The sequence below is a fragment of the Dipteris shenzhenensis genome, chromosome 24, assembly GCF_047967505.1.
Source record: "Dipteris shenzhenensis isolate YYH24624 ecotype China chromosome 24, Dip_SZ_1.0, whole genome shotgun sequence".
Taxonomy (NCBI): domain Eukaryota; kingdom Viridiplantae; phylum Streptophyta; class Polypodiopsida; order Gleicheniales; family Dipteridaceae; genus Dipteris; species Dipteris shenzhenensis.
Genome location: NC_141619.1, coordinates 37989946 through 38002732, shown reverse-complemented (window position 1 = coordinate 38002732; position 12787 = coordinate 37989946). Strand labels below are relative to the sequence as shown.

General features: G+C 45.9%; 1 protein-coding gene across 1 annotated transcript; it reads left to right on the top strand.

The window, feature by feature from the left end:
• The first annotated feature begins 1991 nt into the window (after nt 1-1991).
• Nucleotides 1992-3372, top strand: LOC147886573 (galactan beta-1,4-galactosyltransferase GALS2-like). The gene has a single exon (XM_087395970.1). It carries the CDS (start codon nt 2006-2008, stop codon nt 3143-3145), a length of 1140 nt encoding a protein of 379 aa, XP_087252096.1. The 5' UTR covers nt 1992-2005; the 3' UTR covers nt 3146-3372.
• The last annotated feature ends 9415 nt before the right edge of the window (nt 3373-12787 follow it).

Here is a 12787-nt window from a genome sequence, read left to right as displayed (position 1 = left end):
AAACGTAGTCGCCAATGTCACGATTTTTTTAATTGCATGAAATTTGATGTGTTCTTACGCACCTTCCGATTATGTAGGCTGAAAATTCTGGGACGTTGAGCTAGGCATTGCAGGAATCCGAATGCCCTCTTAGAGCACATTCCCACGTTGGAGGTCTTGACAATTGATAACCTTGGATGACCAAAAAACATGCATCTGGTGGAAGAGTTGCCTTCCTCTACCAAGTTGGAGAAAGTCACCGGTATTATTGCCAATTTCATCGAAGTTAGTTGCGATTGTAGGATTCCAAGCTTTTGCGTCCTCATTTAGCGAATGCTGAAGGTTGTTTGTGCTAAACAATTGCTTGACAGCAACGTTTTAACCATAGAAGGAGAAGGTATCAACTCTTTCCTTGCTCTCTTCCTTATTCGATGCCTCAGTATTCTCTTGCATCTCCCATAAAAGATGGCGAGAACCTTGAGAGGATGTGGGCATACCTTTTTCCCAAATGTGCTCTTTGGGGGGTTTTACACCACCCGCTTGGCTGAAAGTGGGAAAGACATTTGTCGTCCTACATGGCCCGATCATAGAAAAGGGCCTGGACGCTTTGACAAAAATAACCCATTCGACACTTAGAATCCCTTCAAGAATATCATGAACTAACAAAATGCCGTGGGTGGCCGTGCCGATTTGGTATCGAACCCTTATCACCTCAGCCCTGACAGATCTGGCTCAACCATCACTCCAATGCAAATTCGTGACTCATTCGTGACATGAATTAAAACATGTATGTTGGGTGGTGTAAATCATATCACTCGCCCGACCATCCTCCTCTTCCATTTTCTTTTCCACCACGATGGGCTGTTGGTTTTGTTGTTTTGAGAGACGGCTCTGCTATGTGAGGCACTTACACCCACCACACATCTCATGGAACACCCACTAGACATCTCATGGAGCACCCACCAGACATCTTGTGGTGGTCTGAAGCTGCCAGTACATTCCCGTGATGGTTCAACCTACGTTGGAGATTTTCTAGCCTTCATATTCGGCATCGACGTGGGAACAAGGCAGATGAAAACCATTGCAGAAAAGCTAACAACTCCACCTATCTTCAAGCCTGAATTTCTAATTTTTCTTAGTTGTGATACGTCTGAAATCTCATATTGATTTGTTCACGCTTATTTCCTCTCATATTCCTTATGTTTAGTGCAACCCCCTTTCTTCAAGGAGAAAACAATGGAAAGAATCAAAGATATGTGAGAATGTCCTGTTATTGGCTTGCCCACAGGAAGATCTAATTGAAGGTTCGACTTTGAGAAGTAATTGGGCTTGCTCTTTGTATCCCTTGCAATACTCCATCTTTTTCTTCCCCTCCCCCTCCCCTTCTCTCTCTCTCTAATTCGCCCCTTTTTCACACATCATCTCCATGAATGAAATTCATATTGATTTAAAGCCTGAGACCTTTATTGCCACATGTGCTTCTATTTGTGGCTCAGGGGGTTCACCTCCAAAAAATTGAGTGTACCATGTGCATTCAAAAGGAGGGGTGTTTTAATCCCACTTTTGGAAAAAATTTAACATGATACAATAACAAGAGGGGTTTTTAAATTCAACGTAAAAAAAAAATTTGTTAGTTCATAAAGTAAAGAGGGGTAATTTAATGGGGGGGGAAATTTTAGTTGAGGGATTTTTCAACAAGTGATACCTAGGGTTTCTTAGTAGTGCACCCGGCGAGATTCGGGGGCATCGAATCACTCTGATTCTTCAATTACTGAATTGCGCCCTAGTAGGGCCCCCTCTTCGCAGTTAACATAAGGTTTAGTCACAATTAATTGGAGGGAATTGCAGGCTGCTGATCAAGCCAAGCTCGAAATGGAGCAATTCTGTGCTGCCATCTCTCCCCTGTGAGAAGCTCCTAGAATTGCAAATTCTCACCTTAATTTCTGCACCCTGCACCTTAATCTATGCGCCGTGCACCTCAAAATTTCCTGCTGCGCTAAGGTTAACACACTGTGAACCTAGCAGAATGTGTAATACTAAGAGTGGCATGCCGCGTTTGCCCCGCCGAGCTGCTTCTCTCCCATCTTGTAATCCCCAAGCCTGCTGCATTTTGCTTGTTGTGCCTCTCTGCTTCATTGTCTTGACCTCCATATCTTTAGTGGCTGTTGCCTTACTTGGTCTTCTTTCTCCCCCCCCCTTGCCCACCTCACCTAACGGCTTGAAGCCGCTTCCCTGGCGCTTCTTAGAAGCTACCGGCAGCTTCAGAAGCCGCTGTGTTGAGTTTGCGGGAATCCATCCACCATCCGCCCACCCTCGTGCTCCTCAGATCTTCTTGGCAGCTGTGATTTTCAATCGGGTGTTTGGACATGACCGTTTTGGGGTCACTCCTTATGAATGCAAGCAATGGATCGAGTACATGTTCTATGCAGGTGTAGAGCACATTTTCTGGTATGACTCAGCACACAGCAATGCTGAGTCTCAAAGGCCGTACTTAGAAGGTTACATCGACGGAGGGCTTCTCACTTACCACCGCTTTCATCGACTCTTCCCTGGAAAGATCAGAGACGGATTTCATTTTGAACAAGACACTTCGTATCGCCATTTTTTGTCCAATTTCAAGGGCAAAGCAAAATGGGTTGTTCAGATGGATGTCGACGAGTATCCGTTTAGTCCTTCAGATTCGGAGAGCTGCTTCCTTCAACGAGCAGTCAGGGAGTTTGAGGAAAGAATGCCGAATGTGACTCAAATTCTTCTACAATGTATGACCTTCGCAGGCAACCCTGAAGGTGATCTGGAGAATGGGTGGTTGATTGAAAAGTACCAACGAAGAAAGTACGAGACAGAGGGTGTTGAAACGGGATACCTCAGCAGACAGAAGCCCATATTTCGGTCTGATCTTTGCAAGGGAGTCATTGCGAACAATCCCCATGTGGTATGGATGGAAGATGGGATGACTACGGTTGCAAAAGAGGAAAAGATCCGTATGAACCATTATTGGGGTGCGAGAGAGACTAATTTTGGGCCAGACACTCTGGAAATTCGTGAGATGCTGGTGCGTGACTCGAGCATTCAGCCTGTTGCATCTCGGATCAAGCAAGCTACTGGGCTAATAAAAAAGGAAGATGATAAGGTTGGCATGTTTCTGCGTTGGATGGTGAGGGCATGAACTTTTCATTCTTTCGGGAGAGGAGTTGAACTTGTCTGTGTGTACAAGACTTCGAGCTTGCTTTCAGGATCACGTCTCATGCCAGCGCGCCTGGTCACCATTTGAGCTGAGCTTTCACTGGTGCTAAGGAATATGGTCCTTTTAAAACTAAAGTTTCAGCATTTAGGTTTCGACATGCAAGATCGAATTTGTCATTCTTGCTTCAGGATCACTTCTCAGCAAGCCCAGCCTGGTCACCATTTGAGCTGAGCTTTCACCAGGTGCTTATGGGATGTGGTCCTTTTAAAGCTAGAGTTTCAATATTTGCATCAGGTTTGTTGTAGCACATCTGGTTTGATTGTAAAAGCACAGAGATCATTTCACAAGCTGCCGGTTTGAAGCGAGGTCCCGTGGATTGCATTAATGGCAGGATATGCCAAGCATAGGCTTGATGAGAAAGCACTGGACTGTTTGGAACAGATGCAGCTGGAGTGCCCCTGTCCAAATGCTCACGTCCGTTTGTAGCTCAAAAGCCTTTGGCCATATAGGAGCCATGGAGAAGGGCCGAGAAACGCATGCTGAAGGCCAGAAATGCTCTTGTTGCTTGCGGTGGATATGTATGGCAAATGTGGGCTGCTTGACAAGCTGCCAGTTGGAAACAAGGTCTTATGGAATGCACGAATGTCAGGACATGTCAAGCATGGGCTTGGTGAGGATGCACTGAACTGTCTCAAACAGACGAGACTGGAGGGTCTTTCTCCAACTGCTGTCACATTTGTTTGCAGCTTGCAAGCTTGTGTTAACATAGTGTTGAAAAAGAGCAGCGCTCTTGCCTGTGAGCCCCATCAGGGAATATAAGGCCTGCGCGGCGGTATTTTGTTAGCATGCCCCTGAAAGGGGCAGGCTATAGCAACGTTTTAGTAGCCCTTTGAAAACGGGTTCTTGGACATTTGGTAGACATGTGACTTGTTAGGGCTCGAGTTTGGTGGACGCTTGGCAGTCGCAGAACTGGTGCCACTCAAGTTTTTGGGTAACCATGCACCTTGTCTCTTCCTTCTTGTTGGAAAGCTTTGCGTTCAAAGCAGGACGACTTGTTGTTTGCAATCTAGCAGGACAACAGGAATACCAGGTAGCAAGATCCTTGTGGTGTGCAAATATGTTGCTGGTGAAACGCACCGAGCAGATTCCAAAGACAGCTGAAATACTGGCTCCGTTTCATCGCGTCTCATCGAACTCCCACTCGACCTCGGCCCAAGATCATTTCAATTCTGCAAGCAAGACAGAAATACTGACTCAGAAATCTGTGATTATCACGGAAGCTCTCCTGAGGAAGAACGAGAATGTGCTTGATTTTGGCGCAAAGAGGGTATTTGCCATCAACGTGAAAAAGGCCTCCCATGTGGCTGCAATCAAGGACCACCGAGAGGAGCTACTGGAGCAATTGCCGGATGGCAGGCCTCTCGTTCCAAAAGTCTGTCAGGAGCTTTCTAGTTTTCTGGTGAAAGAAATATCAGGTTGATCAGATCTCGCAAAAGAGTGCCACTATTCATTGAAGCTTTGATGACACAGTTCGCCTCTTCACCTTTTGCATGTCTAAGCCGGCCTCAGGAGAAACCATCAAAGCAGGGGAGATTGTATATTTCCAGACAGAGGAGGGGGAAGATTGGGAGGAACAGATTGTCATTTCTGATGCTGGGTGGTTCTGCCAAAATCTTGTTGGAGCCCTTCTTGAACCCCAGGAGCTGATGGTTGAAGATTCTGCACGTAGCTGTGGGTTCCTTATTAGAAGTCCAGGGAGACCATTTTCCCATGAACACCGTGAACCAGGTGTAAGGTATGTAGCTGACATGAAGATGATTCTCATCAATCAAGGATGCGATCTTGCAAAATGAGAAAAAGTCATGAGGTATTTGCACAGGCTTCAACTGTTTTACCCCCGAGGACAAACTGCTCTACCCAGCTCTTCTTTGACATGTGCGGGAAGCCCATTGGCCTGCTGATGACTCCACCAGCACCACCACCAACTTTCTGTTCTTTGGCAGGAGATCGGAATGCGAGGACAAAGAAACAACACTCCTTCCAGCTGGTGTCTTTATGAGTTTACTTAACAAAAAATGTGGCCAAGGGGAAGGAGACTTTCCAAAAAAACGGGGCAGTGCTAGCTCCGGCACCCTGTGCCTCTTGTTCAGGTGCTATTATGCCCTGTTTTGGGGGCAAGCATGTGGGGAGGGATCTTTATTTTCTTTAACTTTATGAGGGCTGTTAGGCCCTGCATTGGTGCATGACCTGCAGGAGGCTACAGTACAACAGCTCCTTCTGGCAGTGAAAAGACCCGCAGTCAACCAACAGACATTTGGCCAACCAACCAGGCTAGTCGGCTGACAGATCTACCTGTTGACTAGCAGTCAGCCAGTCCGGGGTTGTTCTAGCCCCTAAATATACGTATTCCTCCCCAGCCTTTTGAGTGCAGTTCCCCCTCATTTCTTGTGCCTCCCCACATTGCTCTTGCCTACCCTTGCCTACCTAAGCCTTCATTGAGACACGTGGAGCAGTTCTGGTGAAGCAAAGGTTCCTTTACCTTGTTGGAACCCTACAGTGACTGTGTGTTCAAGGTTCACTATGTTGAACGTTACAATATACTCACAGTTCAGTTTACTGTGTGTTCTCTGATGTTGAATGTGTGTAGTGCATAGCCCCGGTTCACAACTTAGATTAGAAGAGGGAGAAGTTGGACTTAAAAGTAAAGAAAATGTATCTGCATCGCAGTATATTATGGAGACCAGGGATACAAGTTGTATGATTCACTTGTGAAGAAAGTCAGTCTAAATAGAGATGTTATCTTTGATGAGCAAGAACCGATGACAAAACTTCCTAATCTTCTTCATGCTTGAATAGTCAAATCGACATATGGGGTTTTTCACCTCTTCAGTTTCTTTGCGTAGTTTTCGATCTGATCTAGCCCTTGTAAGAGAGCAGACACTGCCCTACTTGTGGGTAAGACCCTCTCATGCAACTCAAAAGAATGATTAGTTTGAAGGAGAAGGCTTTCACAATTGGCAATCCAAGGTGAAATTCATTCTCGTGAAGAAGGGCATATGGAATATTGCTACTGGTAATAAAGAGAAGCCGACAACTCAAGAAGGAGAAGCTGCTTGGTTGGTCAATGATGAGAGGGCCTTTGCTATCATTGCTCTGGGATTGAGTGACTCCTATATTCATCACATTGATGGATTTGAGACCTAACATGAAGCTTGGGTACACCTTGACACCATGTTTGGTGCACAAGGGAAGTGTCCTAAGTATAGCTTGTTGATTGAGTTTTTTGGGCTAAAATAAAAAAAGGGAGAATCACTTTTGTTACATTTGAATACCATGAAAAGCATGCTAACACGATTAGCAAGTATCAAATTTAATATGGATGAAGACATTACTATTGTAGTCTTACTCAAGTCTTTTAGATGAAGAGTATGGCAACATTGTTACCACTCTTATCAATCTACCAATATTCAAATTGGTGGATACTCAAGCTTCTCTTTTGGAAGCGAAGAGGAAGATCAAGCAAAGGAGCACTGACACCATTTACAAAGAAGAGGAACCATATTTCATGAAGAACAAGAAGAAGGACCTCACCAACAAGAAATTCAAAAGCCCTATTGGATGCGGATTTTGTGGCAAGAAGAATCATAAGGAAGACGATTGTTACAATTTTGAAGAAGTTGAAGAAGAAGCAGATGACTCACTTGAGGCTAACTTTGTTTTCAGACTTTGGTGCCTAGGCTACTATTGCATCTAGGACCTCTTGGCTGAACATTTGAAAGGCATCTTCCAACCAGATTTGTATCAGATGGAAGGAGATTTGAATCCCTATTGTATCTAGAAATGTATCCATAGTGTGAGCCTTTGAGAGGTTAGGGTGTATCATTCTCTAGGCATTAGAACATCTGCTTGTAGGGGGGACTGTTGGGACAACATATGTTTTATGCCATTTATCATTGTATGGGAGACAAAGTCAAGGATAGCTATTGTAAAGTGTGATCATGTGAGTTAGTGTGTGACCACATTGTGTGTGTGTGTGGTTGGTGTGACTAGATTATTTGGTAGAAGGTTCTAGTAGGTGTGATTGAGAGAATCAAGGAGCTAGGTGGCTTCATATTGAAATCATCTATGAGATCACTTGGATGTATCTTGATGCCTATATATTGGGTCTTCTGCTCTTGGATAAACAACTCTCTTTTCCATCATCTTGTGTCTCCATCATGCTCCAACAACTCAAACCAGCCCCACTAGCCCTGTGCAGTAATCGACCCAAGTCCTGGTCCCCCCATAATTTTTGTGCCATGTTGTAGCCCCTTGCCGGCTCCCTAGTCATAGCCCTCTGGAACAATTCAGTGTCTTCATAGTCTTTCTCTAGCTTTTCAACTAGTGGATCCTTCTCTGCCAGGTTTGGTACACATGGTAGTGCCTAATGGCACCACCACCTTAAGTCACGAACCTGCATTTGAATGTAGGTACGAACATCCTCCAACTATCCTCCTCATGATAGGTGAACAACTTGAAGTCCTCCAAGGACTAAGCTCTCGGGGTCTGTTTCAACTGTCCTCCATTTGGCTAGGTTTGCAACCAAAGACCATATCCGAGATATGATATTTCAGGCTAAAATGCACTTTACCTAGACTGTCAAGCTCTAACTGTGGTTCTATAATGTTGTTCCCCTCTAAGTTACAACCATCATTTGACCCTGAGTCTTCAAATCTTGTCGAAGATACCCTCTATGCTTCACTGACACCAGCCAAGCATCCAAATGATTCCAGGCACGCGTCGCTATCGATCACCTTCACAAAGGATCTTGACTCCTCTTCTGACCATTCCTCAATGTCTCACATATTGACGTAACACTGGGGTCCATGTACATAATCTCAACATCACACGGAGTGTCCGTCAAGAAAAGTTCCCCTACCACCCTTAACTCTGAGCTGGCACCCTTCTTCTGATCAGCCTTCTTCTTTTTGCAATCTTTCACAAAATGTCCTAGCTCATCGTAGTAGAAGCACTTCTTCTTTCTTTCTCTTCTTGTTGTCTTCTTTTGAAGAGTCCTCTCCGTTGTCCGTTTTGGGCTTGCCTTTGATAGGCTTATACTCTTGCCCTTGGCTTTGCTCTTGTCCTAATATATCAGGGCCTTGTCATCCTCTTGTTCATACCATTGCACTTCTTTTCTTGAGCTTCTTATTGTAGTAGTGATGGGACCAGCTCCTCAAAAGTCACTAGTGTCGCCCTATGCCTTGCAGTCATCGTAGTCACAAAACTACTATAGCTTTGGGGGAGCATTCCCAGCAACAGCCTTGCCATCCTTGTCAAGCTCCAACTATCGCCACTTGATCCCACACTACCTTCATCTTGTTATGTGTTCCTATACCAATTCCCCTTCATCCATACTCATTCAGTACAGCTTTGTCTCAAGGTCTAGGATTCTCGTCTCATTGTCGAGCTCGGACATATCCCTCAATGTCATCCAGGCCTCGAAAGAAGTGTCGCCATCTGAATATGTAGTAGCACCATATCCGCCACCGTACCCACAATGATAGCCAAGGCTTTCACATCCCATATATGCCATGTAAGATAGGGTGTGTTGGCGTTCTCACCACTAGCGAGTTTGCTCTGGCTAGAGTAATGATGGTGGCCTAAGGTATCACCTCCATCCCTGTCATAATCCCTCACGACCCCCTCAACACCAAGTGGCTCCGAACCTTAGTTTTCCACAATGGGTAGTTGGTCTTGTTGAGCTTGCCTTTCTCACCAAAGTTTAGGATCTGGTATCTATTGGCCATGATAATGAACTGAAATAGGGAAAGAGTTTAGATTTCCTCGGTAGAATACTTTAGGCGTCAACTTGAACTTGAGCCTCCCGTTTGGGTACAATCTTTTAGAAGCCAAAGCTAATTCCTCTAAGCAATGAATCAAGGTCAACCTTCAGCAGGGTCCTTGCCTTCAAGCTCCACTTCCCAAGAACTTTCCTTAGGGCTCTGATACCATGTAAGAAAACTAAAATCCCACCAGAGGGCATCTCGCTAGCGGAAGACTGATAGTTTAGCCCATGAATTACACGTGGAAGTGATTTGCTACGGAATCAATGCTTCATCAAGAATGTGGAGTCCACAACATTCATGTGTATGTGCAAACTAGCAAATAGACTGTGCTCAAAGAAAAATAAAAAATCAACACTTTATATTTCCCAATCGTCCACAAATCGGACAAGATAAAATACCAAAAGGTTCTCCTACTAAATGCCTAGCAGCTCTAGATCTTTGAGCCCAGATGCTCCATTGAGCTTATGCAGACTCTTTGTCCAAAGGATCTTGTTAGATATTCTCAATGCCCCACCCTCCTGGTAACCAATAGTGGTCCAAGGTGCTCAAGTTGTAAGGCCCCCATATGAGGAGAAGCCATGTGTGAGCCCGGGACACTGTATGGATCCTGGCTTGCATGTCAGATGAGGTCTATCAATGAGACCGTTGATGGTAGAAAAATGATTGTGTGGGAGGACCCTACGTCATGTAATTTAACGTGTAATTTAACAGATCTTTGCACCTTGCTGTCCAAAACTTCAGCCTAGGTGGGTTGCCACTCAAGCTTAGTTCGCATCTCCTTCAGGTTCACATTCGCCTCCTATGGAGAGGCCCAAGGGTCACCTTTGTGCTACTCTTGTTTGAGGGCTGCTGTAGATAATGCATAATGAGGCCTCAGAGCCTCCCTTTTATATGGCAAGGATGCCCCTCAAAATGATGGACTTGGATTGGTTGACATCTCTGGCTAACTTGTTTTCCTTCCACTGACTATGTGGCACTCTCAAAACTAGGCTTTTAGCTCTCCATTCCATGAAGGGGCCCAACCCCTTAGTCAACCCATGTCCTGGCCTGGTTGGCTGCTCCACCACTAGTGGTGGTGGCTAGCCTAGCTCCTACTCCCCCCACGATGTTTACACATCTTGCAACCCCTTGCTAGCACCATGAACTACTGTTATACCTGCGCCTTAGCTCCGTACTGCCAATGGCATGCCTCCATTTTGTCCATAACATGGCTGACATCAGTGCCTCTTGCTCTAGTCCTATTTCTCTACGCAATCTTGGGTCCATCTAGTCCTTGATGGCCAGGTACTTCCTGTAAGAAAACAATACAACGTTTGTGCTCAACAGATAACAGGATCTTGTATGCAAGAGAGAAAACCAGATAGTATGGAGAATCAAAATTTTGATTATTGTAGATCTGATACAATAGATGGCGCTGCCTCCTAGCCGTGCGCTCCTGTGAAAGAAGCTTCGATGGCGAGCTGGAAATAGTAGAGGACGGAGGCTGGATGCTAAGGAATCAGGGTTGCTGTAGCCATTGATGAAATGGGCTTCACGGGCTCGCTCTTATATAGCCACTAGTCGTAGTCAGCTAGGCTCAATTGGGTGACCGACCCAGTCCGCCCAAAACAGTCGACTGGGGGTCGGTCCCGAAATAGGCCACCGACCACATGACAGAACCGATGCGCAAAATAGAGCAACCGACCTATGGTCACCGTTCGGCCCACAGCCATTCGGGATCATCTGGGACTCCAAACGGGCCCTGCAACTCGAGAGTGGGGCTGCCCCGAGAAATGCTCCATCTACCCTCAATGCAGTCAGTCATGGGATGCCTTCCCGCACTTGCATGTAGCCTAGTTGGCAGTGTGCCAACTCCGTCCAGCCATCAGGCCACACATGGCCCCCATCTGGTGTTCAAACCAGGACCTACAGGATAACCGGGCTACTCAAATGCCTTCTCCTCATATGGGGGGCTTACAAGTAGAGTTAGCTAGTTCCCGCGTAGTTACACGAGAGTGGAGCATTGATATCTAACACCCCCCCTCAATGTCCACCCACAAGTGAACTTACTTTTTCGGCCCAATGCCAAGTCGATGAAGATGCCTCTCCAGCAAGTCTCTTCCAAGAGCCTTCGTGAAGATGTCCGCAGCATTCTCTGTAGTCGGACAGTACACCAAGTCAACCTCTCCATCCATGATGAGCTCACTACAAAGTGATATTGAATCTTAATGTGTTTTTTGTGAGCGTGGAACATCGGGTTCTTTGCAATCGCCATGCAACTGTGATTGTCACATGATAACTGCGTAGGCTTGTTCTGCACTGCACCCATGCCCCCTAAAATCCTCCTCAACCACACTGCCTTGCAAGAAGCAAAGCATGCAGATTTGTACTTAGCCTCGATAGAAGAAAGAGCAACTGTAGGTTGCTTCTTGTTGACCCATGACACAGCTCCAGGTCCAAGTGAGAAACAGTAACCTGTCACTGATCTCCTGTTGTCCACGTCTCCTACCCAATCCAAGTCACAGAATCCGGTCAAGATGTTTCCCTTGGTATAGGTGATGCCATAATCAAGTGTGCCTTTGATGTATTTCAGCACCTGCATCCCTGCCCTCCAATGGTTCTCCTGGGGCTTATTGGAAAACCTGCTTAGTACACCAGTCACAAAACTGATGTCTGGCTGTGTGTTGCATAGGTAAATCAAACTGCCCACAAGCCTTCTGTACTTCGCTTCATCCACCAGTGGTGATGAATCCTCGTTTGAGAGCTTCACATCAACCTCCATAGGGGTACCAACTGTCTTGCACTCAGCCATGCCAAATGCCTTCAGTATCTCTCACCAGCATACTTCAGCTATGAAATGAAGATCTATTTTGGCTCTTGTCAAACTTCAATCCCCAAACAGAAATGCATCAATCTGAGGTCTCTCATTTCAAACTCTCTTCCTAGCAAATGCTTTGTCTGGAGATCTTCTCTTCATGGTTCCATGTTATGACAAGGTCGTCCACATAAAGAACCACGATCATACACTTGCCTCCTTCTCTGAAGATATACAAATTTGCATTAGATGGGCTCCTCCTGAACCCGTTTTGCAGAAAGTAGGCATCAATCTGCTGGTACCACACTCGTGGGGCCTGTTTCAGCTCGTAAAGTGCCTTCTTCAGTTTACAGACTTTACCTTCTGAACCGGGGATCTGAAAACCTGGTGGTTGTTCCACGTATACCTCCTCCTTGAGATCTCCATTCAGAAAGGCGGATTTTACATCCATCTGAAACACGGGCCAACTTCCCTGGGCAGCTAAAGCCAAAACACTACAAATTGTGGTTAGTTGAGCTGTGGGAGCAAAAGTATCATGATAATCACAACCATGTCCTTGTGCAAATCCTTTTGCCATGAGCCTTGTACTTAATCCAACGTGCCGTCGGACTTGTACTTGGTCTTGTACACCCACTTGGTTCCGATGACCTTGCATTTTGGTGGTTGATCCACAAGGTCCCAAGTGTTGTTCTTCATTATGGAGCCATACTCCGACTGCATAGCCTCCATCCACCTATCATCTCCCTGTGCCTCTTCAAGACACTTGGGTTCATCAGCACGGATCACTTCTATCATCAAAGCGTAGTTGACCAAGTGTTCCTGCGCCCTTCTTTGCTTCTCTAATCTCTTGGACCGGCGGTGTTCGGATGGTTCCTCCTCAATGGCTAGAGGTTCTCTGTCGTCCAAAAGCTCCTTTACCCACTTCAGGAATGGCCGTTGCCATTGTGGTTCTACAGGCTCTTCTTCATCTTCTTTGTCTTGAATCCTCCCAAGCATCGTTGGGGG

Bases quoted from the DNA above. Each gene is read 5' to 3' on its own strand.
- LOC147886573 (XM_087395970.1), top strand. From the start codon at position 2,006: ATGTGTAATACTAAGAGTGGCATGCCGCGTTTGCCCCGCCGAGCTGCT.